This window comes from Salvia splendens, chromosome 1, assembly GCF_004379255.2.
Source record: "Salvia splendens isolate huo1 chromosome 1, SspV2, whole genome shotgun sequence".
NCBI lineage: Eukaryota > Viridiplantae > Streptophyta > Magnoliopsida > Lamiales > Lamiaceae > Salvia > Salvia splendens.
This window is the reverse complement of record NC_056032.1, coordinates 9078344-9095191: the sequence shown is the minus strand read 5'-3', so window position 1 is coordinate 9095191 and position 16848 is coordinate 9078344. Positions and strand designations below refer to the sequence as shown.

General features: G+C 40.2%; 2 protein-coding genes and 1 non-coding gene across 4 annotated transcripts; 1 reads left to right on the top strand and 2 right to left on the bottom strand.

Moving 5' to 3' along the window:
* Nucleotides 1–419: 419 nt before the first annotated feature.
* LOC121795379 (G2/mitotic-specific cyclin S13-7-like) lies at nt 420–2920 on the bottom strand. 2 transcript variants are annotated; one of them, XM_042193903.1, is made up of 7 exons: nt 2637–2920; nt 2076–2257; nt 1760–1984; nt 1552–1674; nt 1054–1464; nt 778–959; nt 420–711 (listed from the first exon to the last, which is right to left on the bottom strand). In XM_042193903.1, the coding sequence occupies exons 1-7, from the start codon at nt 2671–2673 to the stop codon at nt 567–569; spliced, it is 1305 nt and encodes a 434-aa protein (XP_042049837.1). In that variant the 5' UTR covers nt 2674–2920; the 3' UTR covers nt 420–566. The 2 variants fall into 2 exon arrangements, with proteins under 2 accessions (XP_042049837.1, XP_042049845.1); XM_042193911.1 differs by having other exon boundaries at nt 1760–1981; nt 2637–2919.
* Nucleotides 2921–5481: 2561 nt separating this feature from the next.
* Nucleotides 5482–5554, top strand: TRNAA-UGC. The gene has a single exon. It is a non-coding gene; the product is annotated as a tRNA-Ala (tRNA).
* A 134-nt stretch (nt 5555–5688) lies between these two features.
* Nucleotides 5689–13182, bottom strand: LOC121740955 (protein DGS1, mitochondrial-like). Its single transcript, XM_042133622.1, has 14 exons — nt 12812–13182; nt 12321–12435; nt 12027–12230; nt 11654–11791; nt 11373–11534; nt 10632–10826; nt 9655–9755; nt 8562–8651; nt 7570–7642; nt 7472–7500; nt 7261–7384; nt 6420–6530; nt 6165–6265; nt 5689–6083 (listed from the first exon to the last, which is right to left on the bottom strand). Exons 1-14 carry the CDS (start codon nt 13063–13065, stop codon nt 5963–5965), a joined length of 1818 nt encoding a protein of 605 aa, XP_041989556.1. The 5' UTR covers nt 13066–13182; the 3' UTR covers nt 5689–5962.
* Between the last annotated feature and the right edge of the window lie 3666 nt (nt 13183–16848).

The following is a 16848-nucleotide window of genomic DNA, read 5'->3' as shown; positions in this document are numbered from 1 at the left end:
GACAACCAGTTTTTATTTTCTAATTTAGTAAAGGAGAATTATTAATAGTGGGACTGTTTCAGTTGAGGGAAAATATGAAAATCTTATGAATTCAAATGGATTTTTATTTTGAGCAATAGGATGGATAAAAAATAGTAATTCAATTAAGTCTGCTACTATTTATTTTGATGGGTTAGTTTTTTTTTTTTAAATTATCATTTACTTTTCCAATCCTTAATAATTAATTTATCATATGGTTGAAAGATAAAAATAAAGGTAAAGCTTACGACTTAGTATATGCTGTAGAACATATCTGGAAGAACGTAGTTGAGTCAGAGTCTGCAACTGTTTTTAAAATTTTCAAAATAAGATTTTGATTCCATACAAAAAAATAAAAAAAAATACGTAGTTCATCAGTACAGAAGTACAAAACACACGAGTTAAACATAAACACTAAATTGAATTAGTTCATCAGTAGATTCAGTACAAAAGAGATCGTGCTAGTCAAATGATCTCTAAAATAGACTTCAAGCATTGAATTATATAGTAAACGCCTCTATTTACTAATAGCAGCAACAGCAGCAGCTTCAAAATGGAATTGGAATGAGAGCAGATGCTGGAGGAATGAGAGCCACAGCTCCTCTTTCTGGATTTAGGTATTTTTTATACACAGCCTTGAGCTTGTTCTCCGCTGCTCCAAAATGGAAACTCACCAGCATCTTCGTGCACGCCCTGAATATACCACGTCAAAAATCAATTAGTAGATGCACATTAGTATAAGAAATCATTGACACATACATCAACTGATCCTCAGAGTAGCCAGTGTGATGCTCCAGCGTCTCAGTCCACGAAGGGCTCCTGTTAAGCGCACAACGTGCAGCATATACAGCAGAGGCTGCAATCTTCGAAGAGCAGTGCTCTATGATTGTCGTGTAACTCATCAAACCAAGCTCAGCATAGAAGAATGTCATGTTCTCCGTCTACAACAAAGTAAGCAAATATTCAGTAATCACATACATTCTTCTACTGCAACAATATGTGGAAATTTGTTTTGATGAATGAATCTGAATTTACCTCCTTATCAGCAGGGACGGAAGCTTTGATGTATCGAACAAGAAACACGTACGGAGTTGGAACAGTCAGGTACCATCCAAGCTTCCCAAGAATGACCTTCTCCATGATCAGCACTTGCTCCCTCACATAAGCATTATCCGATATGGCTATGAAGTCGCTCACCTCCGGAGCCCATATCTCCTCATACTTGCAAGCAATCAGCATGGCGCTTATGCCAGCCAACTGAAGCTCCCTTCTCGGGACAGCCTTCACTGCAAGAAACCGGTCCACTATGTTGATGGTGAGGTAGAGGCTCTCAGGCACCAGTTCAAACTTCCTGTGAACTTCAATCAACCAGTCAACCAGAATGCCTCTCATTTTAGAGTTCACCTCTGGCTGTGAATCGATGTAATCATGAACTCTCCCATCTTCCTGAATAAGATAAAGGATTGAAATTCGTTACACAAACAGCAAGGAGGGGCATGTTGATGATCAAACCAAATAGTGTGTATTGCACACCTCTGTTTCCTTGTAGAAATTGTACATGTCCTCAACATACTCCACTGCTGCCAATTCGTTATTCACGTCAACTGCATCAATGTCTATCAGATGTTTTGGCCTTGTTGTCAGTCCAGAAGCAGCCTAGAACAAACCAAGATATCGTTAGAACAAGTTCACAATATGATGTTGATGCAAAATTTCTCAAGTAGAATTAGCTAGGCCTCACCTTGCTTCGAGCAGTAAGGATTGCAGTGAGACTTTTAGCAGATCTCTTCGCAGATGCCTCCCTCAGTTTAGCACCATTTTTGCAGTCAGGGTCTATGGCTATCACAGCATCATTCTTTGGCTTAACAACAGCAACACCCTCCTTCCGATTCATGGCTGCTTTATTAGCTTTTGCAGCACCATCTTTTCCCACTAAAACATTGGCATTTTCTGGCTGCTGTTTCTGCTGATGATCAACGAGGATTAGTTGTGGGTTTAGATAGAGGAAACAAAGCAACATCCACACACAAAAATTAGACATAATTTTCAGGTCTTGCCTTGCAGGCTTGGGCTTGGCCATTTGCCAAGAGCTGAGCACCGAATCTCCTAGTTATAGGACGGGTGATCTGGTTATGTGGCTTGCCTTCGGCTAGAGGCGCCGGAACCAAGTTTCCGATGTCTCTCAAGACCCTCCTATTCCTCGCTTCTGGCTGAGGATTCTTCTGCTTCCCTCCTCCAACTGATGACCAAATTAAGAATAATGCTTGTATGATTACTCATCAAATTAAAGAAAGAAAAAATGTATTCTTTGAAAAAATTCTGCATAAGCAGCATATCACAATTTCATACATTTCCAACAACATACACAGTGTCCAAGACCCATCTACCAACAAATAACCATTTTAGGCTATGTAAGGGAATATATGAATTTAACTGAAACAGAATGTAAATATGTAACAGCATATCATCATCCCTCACAATCAGATTAAAAACTAAATAGATAAAGATAAATAAATATATCAAAAACCTAATTTCAGAAGAACTTTTAAGAAAATACACAAATCGAAAACAGTAATAAGTGGGAAAAAATGACTCGGAAAGGAAAAAAATTTACATACCTATGGGTTGCTCAGGAGCAACAATTCTTGAAGCCATCTCCAAATCTAATTCTTCTTCTTCTTCGCTTTCGGTTTCTTCTTCACGGACGGCGAAAGCCCCTCCAAGACTGGCCCAAAACGATGACAGAAGCACTCCGAGACGGCCGCTGCGCGTCTCTCCTCCTTCTTCAGCGTTATCCGTCGCCACAATGCACAAAACTACACTCGGCCTTATCTCTCCAGAAATCTCTCTGTCTGAGAGCGTGGTCGGTGATGGAAGAGCGTCAATGGAAAAGAGAGGTATTCTACGAGAGCGGGCGATGTAAAATACTGCTTTCGCAACAACGGTCATATTCTTCAGCTTCGAATTTAATCCGTTGGATCTTTATTCATCGTACGGTTCTGATCGGCACTAAATTCACTAGCCGTTGAGAGCCAAACTTTACAAGTTATTAATTTATTTTTATTTATTTTACCCATCCTGAAGAACTTTGTATTAAGAGCATCTCCAGTGGTTGCCCGTCCCACTAGGACTTCCCAAAAATACCTCTTGCCACGTCACTAGGACTTCTCATCCCACTGCCACGTCACTAGGACTTCCCCTGCACAATTCGCCCTTCCCATCGCCCTTCCCACTAGGACTTCCCGCAATAAAATAAATCACAAATTCACAAATTATTATGCAATTTACGTTTACGGAAATAAAAATTTCAACACGAATACGAACGGGAAAATTTAACAACTTCATTAAAAAAAACACTTTAACAACTTCATTAAAAAAACATACATGATTTAAAGAAAACATACATCAACGTCAACCCCTCCGCGCCCAAACCTCTTCGATAATATCGTGCTGAAGTAGAACATGGGCATCTGTTTGCCGCATGTCGGCAAATGTACGCAACCGCTGAACCTCTCCATGAGGTACCACCATATTCACATTCGCGGTGGCCAAGCCGTGACTTGGACCTGTACCCGTATTATCTTCATTGGTCCACTGAGTCAGTTCCTCAGCTTCGTTTTCGACAATTATGTTGTGCATTATGATACATGCGTACATGACATCGCCGATATTGGGAATATACCACTGTCGTGCAGGACCCTTCACTACCGCCCATCGACTCTGGAGCACACCAAATGCCCGCTCCATATCCTTGCGCGCTGCTTCCTAACGGCTCGCAAAGTATGTCTTCTTTTCTCCGAGCGGATGCTTGATTGACTTCACAAAGACGGGCCAGTTGGGGTATATCCCATCCGCCAAATAGTATCCCATATTGTGCTGGTTGCCGTTGGCGACGAAACTGATGGCGGGACCAACGCCATTGCACTGATCGTTGAATAGGGGCGACGACTGGAGGACGTTGATGTCGTTGTTCGACCCGGCGACTCCGAAATAAGCATGTCATATCCACAGCCGGTAGTCAGCTACAGCTTCAAGGATCATCGTGGGATGCTTGGCTTTGAAGCCGGTAGTGTATATCCCCTTCCAGGCGGCGGGGCAGTTCTTCCACTCCCAATGCATACAATCTATGCTGCCCAACATCCCAGGGAACCCGTGCACCGACCCATGCATATCTATCAGGCTCTGGCAGTCTTCGGGGCTCGGACTACGAAGATACCGCTCCCCGAATATCGCTCTCACGCCCGCGCAAAAATTATGCAGACACTCGATGGCTGTCGACTCGCCAATGTGGAGGTACTCGTCGAACATGTCAGCCGCGCCTCCGTACGCCAGTTGTCTGATTGCGACAGTGCACTTCTGTAAGGGCGTGAGTCCGGGTTTGCCCGCTGCATCCTCTCTGATCCTAAAATACAGGTATTTTCTCTCTAAAGCACCCACGATATGCATAAACAGCGGACGATGCATCCTAAAATGCCTCCGGAATAAGGCATCCCCAAAACGCGGCTGCGGGGCAAAGTAGTCCTGATACAACCGAATATGTGCAGCAATGCGGTCACGGGGTACTGTAGTTCAACGATAGATCGGACGAGGTACCGTCGCCTGCTGTCGCCGCTGCTCTCTCTGCTGTAGCAGCCTATCTATCGCACCTTCCACAACGACCTCGATTTCATCCTCGCTATCACTGTCACTAGTCATTCTAGATATACTTGAAAATATAGATGTAGAGAGAGAAACTTGTTAACACAAGTGCTGCGAATGAAATGAAGTTCAACGAGCCGTATATATAGAGTTAAAAAAAATCAAAAATCAAAAATACCGGACGACCGACCGGACGTCCTACCCCCACCGCACAATGGCGCCCGTCCACTCGGACGTCCCTCGGATATCCGAGGACGTCCGACGTCCTACCTTGATGGGCGTATCCGACCCCTTTTGCCACAATGGCGGACGTCCGGTCGCCCGTCGCCGACGTCCGAGCCGGACGTCCGCCGCTGGAGATGCTCTAACTTTCATCTTGAATTTGACAAGGTGGCGATGATCATATATTCTTGTTGTTATAAAAAAAATATTAAAGTAAACTTCATTTTTAGCTAATTGGATATTCACGAAATATTTTGTGGATTGATATTTCGTAATTGCTAAATTAAAAATTATTTAAATTTTGAACATTAATTTCAAACATTTTTCTCTACTCAATGCTGAAGGTTAAAACTGATTTTGCTTAATTTATTTTCAAACATAGTAAAGTTTTTGTAATCGTCGCAATCCATGTATTTTTTGAATGTGTAAATAGTCAATTCAGAATAGCAATCAGTGCAAATGGTTATTTAGCCGTATTTAATAGTTAATCAAAGGATAAAGATTACATTTTGAATTCAAGAATGTTTGAGGAATTTTACACAATAAACATTAATTGTGTTAATATTAATAGTATTGGGATTATCTTCATAAGGAAAGCAACATGGGGATGTAGCTCAAATGGTAGAGCGCTCGCTTTGCATGCGAGAGGCACGGGGTTCGATCCCCCGCATCTCCACTCCTTTGTTTTTTCATCTTAACTAACTATTAAACGTGGCAATTATTAGTATCCAAGTCTAATTGATTTCCTTTTTTGTTGTCTATTTTTAATCACTATTTTATTGGAATCAATCAATGCTAGAACAAAACGCATTAAAAATTCATGTTGTGCATAACCAAAAACTACGACAGACAACAACTTATCGTTCTAATATTACAGTAATCCACCCTCGTTTCTATGCAGAATTGTAGCTGAGCGAACTCGCTTTCTTTCAATTTGAGAGAAAATCAATACAAATTGGGGAAAAGGATATAATCTATCATCATCAAGTTACCAACCCTGTCAATAAAATCAGGATTCATTGGCAGCATCTCCGCTCAACAAAAAACCCTCAAAAGAGAACAAAATTTATGACCGACAAGGTGTTTAGCTGCGTTTCGCTGATGGGAGCAAGCAATCGTACACCCGTTCCATGCGCAACACAATGCTTAGCTTATGCGCAGTTTGGAGGCCTGGCTTTGCCAAATCAACAATATCCTGTCTCAAACTGATCATATGCTAAATCGTTAGATAAATTATCTGCAAGCATCATACACCACGCACACAAACAAACAAGAAACAAACTAACCATATCCATTCACCAGTTTCTCTCGCGTGTCCTTCCACTGCACAGTGCAGGGAATCAAGAAAACATAATACCAAACCGTACATGCAATCAGCATCATTTTCCTACAAAAAAATCGACCAACAATTATGCTCCTACAAAAAGGAGATATAAAGCCTGCATACTGATACAAGCATCACTTAAGAGTTGACCCATGCTATAAATACAATCACTAGATAGGAAGTTCAAGTAACAGGTATTGGCAAATGAGCTCCATACCAATCCTTGATCTTTGCAACTCTGAAACTGCATCGTAGCTCTTTCAAGTTCCACAAGCAGTAGCCTTCTTTGAACACGAGCAACTCGTCCTCTCCCCTCAGCTCTGGTGTCCTGATATAACAAGTAGTAGGTTTAACAAAATACCACTTACCTAATAACTAAACATACTTAAGGCTTCTTTACATCAAAGACTTTCAAATAGGCACATCCAACTGAACGTAGGATATGACTTGATTAATAAATACATCCAATTTATACTTCAATGAATTAGTGGGGCACAAATCACACTTTTATCACTCAAACCTAAAAAAACACAATTTGTAGTCATACACGCATTTAATACCAAGAAAAGGAAAAACTGGAGGCAGTTAAAAACTTTTCTAGCAATGTTCTGTTTTCAATCATAGTAAACGAGGCCTTAGTGTTCTCCTTTAAATCCAGTTAAAATAATTGATCAGTTATATGTCACCTCAATACCCAATGAACATAGGCTTTTTAACCATTCAGTGAACATATCTGAAATTTATACAAATAAGTTAACTTTTCATATAACACTATTAGCACACATCTGCAATAGCTAAAAAGATCCTTGTTATACCTACACTATCAGAAAGATTTCCGGAAAATGCATCTATCAACACAACAAGCGGGTATACAGGCGTATGTAAAAAGCATATTATACTAATACTATCAGAAAGATATTTGGAAAATGCATCCAAAAACATATAGAACAAGCAGGTACACAGGTGCATGTAATATCATATGCTGCTACAGTAACTAGCCAGAGAATATCTTCCTAGCACCACATTCAAACAATAAAGTTAAGGGATGAATGGCTTACCCTTTTAAACCATGCTCGCACCAACATGGCTAAAATGAGGGAGATAAAAAACGCAGGTAAAGCAGCTAGAATAGCAAAGTTGATTTCATTGGCTCTCAAGATCTGATCTAGCTCAAGCATCGCTCTGTGTACAAAGTGATCATAAGCAACTTATTTCAGCAACCTCATATTTGTCTATTTGTTTAATAAAAGTATCAGTTAACTCACTCACTCTTCTATATCCAGCTTCAACTTCTGAACCTGTGGGGAAAAAGTTAGTTCAAGACTAAGACCAAAAAATGTTCATTGCACTGAAGTCAAGTATGTTACCTGAATGAGAAGAGCTCGAACAAGCTCCCCACCCACAAGACCCTGAATTGGATGCATAAGTTCTTTCTCATACCTAAAAATTTTGACTACTTTGGTCATCTGTTTGTGATGAAACGCAAAGTGCAAGCACTAGAACAAAATATCATACAACTGGGTTCCTTTGTTCCAAATGTCATTGCATTTCATATCTCATGTGCATATTTATGAAACCTCAAACACATGGCATGTGTGGATGATTCTAGAGTGCGAGAAGGGATGTAATTTAGAATTAGACTGACTCATTTGATCAACATACAATCACATGTCAAGGCTTGCTTACTGGAGTACCATTCTAATAGACGAATAAACCAAAACCTTGAATTTTCCACACATAGTGTTGGACACAACATTGCCGAACTTCCAAAATGAAAAAGGAAACGCCACATCATAACCAATACATTAATTAAGGATTTTCCCTCAACAGAGTATCTATCAAATTCATTTCTATCATAAGATGAATGAAATTCATTGTGGATCCCTAAAAACCTAGTTTGAAAATAAAATACAGAACCTACAAAATTACTGGACAAAAAAACATAAACAAGAATGATAAATATTCGTGAGAATTGAGAATGACGCATATATACGAATCACACATGCATAAGCACCTTAAATTCCATACATAAGAAATTCGCGAACAAGCACTTGGGTGTGAGTCCCACTAGTGTTGAATTATTCGAGAATTTCTTTATGCATTCGTAGTTTGTATTTATGTGTCATTCTCAGTTCAAGTTTCACTAGGGGATGCAAGATAAGAAAGTTTCTACAAGAACTTGTTGCAATTGATGCAAGAAATTGAATAAACTGGTTCTTACTTCTTACTAAAGGAAAACCAAGAAAAGTCCTTATAAAATCTTACAAATTCACCTATAAGCAATTATAATAATTTAGTTTACAGTACTAACGCCTATTGTCCGGTTGTTTAAGATATAAGATCTGGAAAGAACTTTTACCTGACCATTACAAGCTCAAGCATTTCCTGGTCAGATGCATTCTCTGGAAATTTTTTAGCAGCCGTCTGCTCACTAAAAGCTAGCAGCATTCTGGTAAAGAGAAACAGGTGTTAATGCCATGTGGTAGAAAGATCAGGAAGAAAGCAGCCATAATAGAATAAAATATAAAATGGATTTAATTGAATTGGAACCATGCTCACATCCATGGTTATCTATATATAAATAAGTCAATAGGTACAACATTACAGCATGGAACACAGTTCTCCAGAAGCATACTGAAGATGCACAAGATCCGGGTCTAATACAAAAGCATAATAATAAATGCATTATCAGTTTAACGAAAAACATGTCAACAATCTACACAATAACAGAAACCATTATCACTAAATCTATAGTAAACCAAAATGAAAGGATTTGAGTTCAGTTTCTTGCATTTCAGCCTGCTAAAGAGCAATCATCCATCCCATAAAAAAATTGAAGAACCAACAGCGAACAGTTTTACTATAATTACTCATATGAGAAGGCAAAAAGACTACTTGGTAATAAAAGGTGGCATAGCAGTGAGTAAGTAGCATGAAATAAACCACTATAGCAGGTACATCAAACAGTGGAAACCTTAAAGCATAGCATTTTTTATTTTATTTTTCTCAAAACGCAGTTTGGATTGTTGTTTTTGCAAATCACCAGATGCTTAATAAACAACCTTAGCCAGGGTAACTCCAGAACTAGTTACTGGTTAACAAGAAATTTTATGAACTATAATCACGAATCTCAAAGTAGGGGGTATCAGGTACCAGGCATTGAACTCAAAAGAAAGAACATGAAAACAAGAAGTGAAGTTGTTAAGAAGGTCCTATACCTTTATTATAGGAGCACCAAATCCTAAAAAACATTACTAGCAAACACTTCAGTGAGTTGTTTAGTGGCTCTTAGTATACAGTCTAGAAATTCTACTTTGATGTGTAAGGGCATGAAATGCAGTAAGTACAGGATGTAAATTATTAAACAGTTATTGGTATTCAGATAAACTAATAGTAACAAATAAAGTTTTATTGTTATCATGAGCTACTAGCAAGGTATTGAACCAGCCAACCTATGCAGAGAGTCAGCAGTCAACTGTACTTCTTCACGCTCCATTACACCTTTCTGCCTTTTCCTGAAGGTCTCAAAAAGCTCATCCCTTATAGCCAAAATCTGGTTAGCAAGATTGATGAATCAAAGATAGTTTAGAAGTCATGTCGAATATAGATGCACCATTTCCAAGTCAGTTTCCTTAAGAAACAATCCCAGTAGAAGGAGCATACATATGATTAAAACTCAATCAACCAAGTACTAAATACAAAAGTCACCCATAAATTATTAGCCCTGGATTTACTTTTCTTTTCTTTTTGGGGGGTAAACATTACATCACATCATACCTAAAGATTTACTTTGTAGGAAATATAACTCAGCATACTATTTCTCCAAAGTACTGCTGAGAGCGTGATCAAAGTTAGCATTTTAGGATTAACACAGGAAGAATTAAAGGAATAACAGAGGCAATGGATGACCACAGAGGGCAGAACTCTGATACTATTGTCCAAATAATCTAAAGATACATAAAGCACAAGCAATATGTTAAGCCAAAGTTACATTTTTTACTACTCCATCTGATTTCAACATAGATGTGACCTGGATGAATTATCATTGAATTGAGTGTATACAGATCCATGAAGATTCCTAATCATGTATTCATGTTTTACGCAATTGAAAGAAAACAAAAAATAAGAATTCTACATGTCACCAATCAATCAATATTTTTTACAATGTACTGGAAGCACTGTATTATTCACGGGAGAATAGATTTTTCCTTATCAAGTACCATCTCCATAAACTCCTCTTACTGCTTAGAGACCCTGAGACATTTAAATACAACGTTTCCACAAAAGTTGGAAGAATTTTTTAATTAAAGTCACTGAATATTTTAAGTTTGGGTTATCAGGAAATAAGACTCACAATCAGTGCTCAGTTAACATGAATCAAAACAAAAGATCAGTTAATAATAAACCAAGAGGGTTCAGGGAGTCTTACTGGCTGCTCTACATGATCATTCCAAAAGCTTAGGGTTGAATCCTTGGCCTCTTTGATCCAGTTGTCAATGTCAGGGCTTCCCATTAACTTGCTATGACGAAGAAGCCACAATGAGCAAAAAGATATTCCCAGAGCTCCACAGCTATAGCGCATCCAGTATAAAGTTAATTTCCTTGGCTTGCGATGTTTAGAAACCTAAATGAAGTTGAGGCATATAGAGATTTAAGCCTCAGAGTACATTGTCGGCACAATGAAAATGCAAGACATGTGTTGCATTATAGTCAACAAGAGCTCTCATGACAGAACAGTTAAATTGCTATCTCATCCTAACAATCCTAATAGCATGTGAGGAAGAGTTACAGCATCAGTAAATGGATGTGGTTTTAAGATAGATGTAAGTTAGTAGATTGCTATTGCAATCCTGGTTGTGCCTCATCATAATATTAATTCCTTTTCAATAAAAAATAAATGGGGTGAAACGGGGCAATTTTATAGAAGAGATCAATTACAAGTTCCATTCAAATTTGAGTCCCTTGTTCTCATAAGATTTAACTCTGGGGTACCTACATGCTATTTATAATATACTTCCAAAAGTTGCAGTATCCTCTAGATAAAGGAATATTTATATTTGACATACAGTTTAGTTCCACATATGCCAACATGCAGGTGCAAGGAAACTAAAATGAACAACGAGAAATAGCAAGTACACATCAACAAGAATTATATCAAGATATTTCTTACAATCACAGACAAATATGAGTCCAATTTCTGCAGATTTCCATAAATCAAATTGATGGCATCTTTGACCACACACTCAGTCCACTGGGAACCCTCCTGATTAACTTCTGGAAGTTGTGCAAAAATCAAAGGAATTGAATAACTTCCATCCACTGATGAGCCAGTCTGCAAGCATATTGTACAAAGATTTTGTTGGAACCAGCACTAGAGGGATATGTGAGGACATATGTGCCTCATAAAACAGAGTTCGAAGGGAAAAATATGTACAACAATGCTTTACTTACTTGACGATGAGCATGAAAATGGCCAATGGATGCTTCCAGATTAATAAATATTTCATTTATAGCAACCAATAATGAGGGCAATGAGTTCTCCAGATCCTTAACCAGATTCTCTCCACTTTTGTCGACCTCCATATAGACCTATGTCCATCACTCCATTGTCAGGAAAATGTATTTTTATTAATGAAAATGGAACTGACTCAATTGATACTTGCCCATGATACAATCTAATCAGTTGCAACTGAAATATTGATTCACTCTGATCTCTCAAAAGTATAAAATGCCTAAACTTATGATACCAGGATGGCTTCAACAACATTACAGGGGTACCCAACAGATACATCCAACACATATATGACAAATCAGAATATCTAACCTTGGCCAAGAATGTAGCTAAAGAGTATCTCAAAGAAGTCAATACACTAATCCTCTCAGATATATGAGAAGATGCTGAGCAATAGAGCTTCTGGAAGCCAGCACCATCAGCAAGAGAATCATGTATCATTTGACGAGTACCATCAATAAATGCACCAGGCCCTCTTTGGCATATCATGAAGTATGCTTTACGAGTATTTGAAAACTGAAACATCACATCAACAAGCTCAAAATTGACACCAGTCGCAATACTATTAGCTACCACCACTGTATAATAAACATTTTTTATGCTGACCTCTGCTGTGGACTGCCAAAACAACAAATTCTTCTGAACAATGTGCAAATTTCGAAGTGTATGGTCAATGATATCATCCAGCACAGCAAAAATTCTATTTCCCTCAGATGTAATCCTGCAAGTGGAGAATGTAACAGCATGTACAGTAACAAACAACGGTTGCATAATTACCACTAAACTACATCTTCTTATTGATGAGGCCAGCTAGCACTGTCTATCAGAAATGAAAATTTTGCTCGAATAATTAACAAAAACTATCTACCCTGATCGTCCGATGTAATCAGTAGAGCATAATGTGCTTTTCCATTAGGAAAACTGTGATAGCATGTATTGCACAGAATTTTTCGCAAAAAAAAAAATTGCACAACAAGTTTCTAGGTTCTTCCCCGAGTCTTCCATGCCAACCTTATCTAATGAAAGTGCAAAACTATATCGCAAAACAAAACAATAAAAATCATCCTATTGTCCGATTAAATAGTAGAAAATCATACGTAGAAGCGCGGTCGAGAGAAGTAATGGAGGCGACAGAGGGCAAAGGTAGGGGAAGGCAAGTTTTCCTGCTCCTCCGTCGCGTAGTGCCGTATAAGTTCGCGATCCTCCTCAATAGATAACTGTCGACAGAAATAGCCGATAAAGGGTAGAAGGCGCGGAGGCGGTTGTGGAGATAGTTGGAATAAAATGCGAGCAGAGCTTTGAAACTGTTTGATGCCGGCGGTGGGGAATCACTCTCGGACGAGACCTCCATTGCTGAAGCGCACCGAGCTTGCTAGAAAGTTTCCAATATTCTAGAGAGAGGGACACACACTGAAGGTGCGACGTTGCAAAGGGAAATTAAAGGTCGTCTCCTCTGTCGAAAAAATTAATTTAGAAAGGGCCTTTTTTCTTATTTAATTTGATTAAATATTTTAATCATATCATCTTTCTACTTTGATTGCAAGATCCAGAACACTACTATAATTTTTGGAAATTTCTCTATATCATTTCTCAAAAACAATTAGACATCCTTGATGTTGGATTCGATGAGTTGTAAGATTAAGACTTGTGAATGTTTTGGAGCTACGTAAAATAGAGTCTGATACTTAATCTCGAGACATTGTCACTTAGTCTTAGGGCATCATTAACCCCGTCCCCATTTCCGGCCCCAAGTCTCCTCCACGTCATCATTCATCTACAGTTGCGGCCCAGGCCCCAACTGCTGCAACCCTGCAGGTTGCGGCCCGGGCCGCAACTAATAAATGACACTATTCACAACTCCAACCTATTTAGCTCGTAAACGCAATTCGTTGAACAATTGAAATCGGGAAAATGCATTGTTCATTAGAAATTAACATTACATTACTAGACGAAGCAAATTTGAAATACAAGAAACCCGGGCCACGACTACTACTTCTTCATTTGGGCGCAAAGGTAGGCGATCATCTCACGGTGCAACTCGATCTCCTCGTCCGACATCTTCGATGTTTCCTCGATGTCAACTCCGTCAGCTGGCTCATCCGCCATGTAATATTCATCTCCGACAAAGTGTCGGCCATCTTATCCAGAGACGGATTGGTCGGCGGTGGCACCATAGCGGAGTTGCTCGCAGCTGCCTTCCCCTTTGCTTTCCTCTTGGCCGCCTTTGTTCCTATCGGGCGGCTCTGAATGCTAGGAGAGGAGCAGAAGACATCGTCGTCCGTCACGTTGAGGTCGATCGTCGGACCTCCTTCGCTCGAAGAGTAGTTTCCGGAGGCGGAAACTTTGGTTCTCTTCGCCGAAACAAAGGGTATAATAGAGTATTGAAATGGAACGCGGGATTGAAATGGATGGAACGCAAGCTCGTATTTATAGACATCGAATTAAAAAAAAAATGGATTTGCGGCCCGGCCCGATGAGCGTGTAACGCTGGGCCGGGACGCGGGACATGCGGCCCGTCACCGTGCAACCCCGTCCCGGGCCGGAACGCGGGAAGCTCCCCAGGCCGGGAACACGGCCCCGGGACGGGCCTGAGCCGTGCCGCCCTTCCGTGTAATGCATGGGACCGGCCGGGACTCACGATTTGCGGCCCGGCCCATGGCGTTACGGATGCTCTTAGCTCATAAGTGATAAAATTAATCTCAATTAATCATGTGTCAATTTAAACTCGAATAAGTGAATTTTTCAGCAGTCCAGTCCAGTCCAGTCCAGTCCAATCCAAATTAATAACACTTAGATCCCATTTTCCAAGTGGTAATAGCACTCGAGATACTTCTGCCACTTAGGATTAAAAACATGATCGGATTAGCTTGTTATTTCAGTTTTCATTAAATCTTTTTTATATTGATTAATTAAAATTAAAAAATACAGCTTGGAAGGGCATTGAATGAATAAGGTGAAAGGTATTATGAAGAATTTGTTGTTTTGGCAGTCAACGGCTGAGGTCTACATGTAGAAAGAATAGAATCATTTAGTTAAAAGCTTTAAAGGTGCTAGATTAGTTTGAACAGCATCTATTTAGCAGCAAAGAGTCAACACCTGCTTGAGGGGGTAGAAACAGTAGAAATATCCAAGGTTTCGCCACCCAAATATTAGGAAAGGAAAGGAAAAAGAAAAGAAATATGGGGGTTATAAGTGTTGAGAAAATGGGAAGTATCAATAAGCATTAAAGAATAATATAGTTCCAAGAATGGAGTTCCAAGAAGCATTGAAGATGTGCATGTTCCAATAATAGTGTAGTTCCATGAATATACATTTATTGTAGGATCTCAAAGGTCACCAACATCCCTATAAATATATGGGTGTTGGTACCATTTCATCATTCAATCAAATACAATTATCTTCTCCCATTGCTTTCTTCTCTAAATATGTTGTCTATACCATTTAACATGGTATCAGAGCGGGTTTGGACTCAGATAAGGTATCATCATCGTCCTTGATACCTTTCTCGGCCCCTTCTCGTTTTTTTTTTGTTTTTCCTTTTTCCGTTGTACCTGTAACCATAAGCCAAAATGTCAAATGACAACTATATAGTAACCGAAACCTCAGATTCATCTATGGCAGATGAATTTGCCCGGCAGTTTGCCAATTTTATGCGCAATAGTTTTGCGATGAACCAACCAAATCCACCAGAAATAGCTGTCGTGCCATTCAGAATCGACACGCAGCCCCTCCACATTGGTGGGAATGGTCTCTCACGTCACCGAAGTGCCTCCTTCCCCACCTCGAACCGATCCAGCCTTCACACAGTGGCAACAAGCCGATCACTGTGTGATCACTTGGTTAATACAAAACATCGAGCCTCGACTGGTTAGTCGAGTTTCACAACATCCGACGGCGAAGCATATTTGGGATGCGTTGGCCGTCACATATGGGAGTGGAAGAGATAAAATCCAGGTGTATGACCTTCAGTTCAAAGCAACCACACTAAGACAAGGAATCAGTTCATTAGAAGAAATATGGAGCCGGTTGGGAGAGATCTGGATTTCAATTGATCAAAAACAGACGAACCCAATGAAATGTCCAGAGGATATGAACATTCATAACAAATTCATACAAGATCAGAGAGTATGTCAGTTTCTATATGCAATTGATAGCAAATATGAAACAACCAAGAGGGAGATACTGAAAATGGACCCGCTTCCCTCCGTCGACTATGCGTACAACTTGATTCAGCAGGAGGAGACACGACTCCGAGTGTTACAACAGGCAAACACCGGCGGAGCAGCTGCCACAGATGGAATCGGAACCGGCCTCGCCATCCGAGGGTGGCAGAACCCTACCGGCAGCTCTCGGGGTGGCGGTCGCGGCAGCAACGGTGGTGGTCGCTGCGGCGGCAATGGCAGAAATCGGCAAAGTGATGAAGAAGACAAGTCAAAATTGGTGTGTTCCTACTGCAAACGGAAAAGACACACAAAAGATTCATGCTTTGAACTAATTGGGTATCTAGATTGGTGGGAAGAGAAGCACGGCAAGCCGCCGCAACCTCAAACACCCTGGAACCGTGGCGGGCACACCGCCGCAGCAGTTGGAGGCGACGGTGGCAACGCCGTGCAGGGGGTCACGCAAACCGCCGGTGCTTTCCAGCCAGGAGGAAGGACCGGAAATGAAGCTGCTCAGCCGGTGAACACAACCGGGGCAGCAAACTTCGTCACCGGCGGAAGTGGGAGTGTTATTCGTGATTGGAGTGAAGAATTGATGAGGGAAGAGGCGGCGCCCGATTCAGGTAGATTAGGGTTAGGGGACTCTTTTATTGGAAGCCCCAAATCTTTGGGAAATTGCAGGTTTTACCCCACCAAAATTCTCAGTCACAATTAGCCCCCAAATCTCCTAAAAAATCCATAATATCCCAAACTACTTGCCAAAATCGATTTCAGCATCTCGAGAAGCTTGGAGTTGTGTGTGCAGTATCTAATAGCCATGAGAAAAATGATAAATGGATTTTTGACTGTGGGGCAACCGATACCATAACATATGATGCCTCAGACCTTACCAACCTTCAGAAACCTCTAAAATCTCATATCCAAACTGCCAATGGGGAATTTACAGTGGTTGAGGGGGCTGGAACCGTTAACAT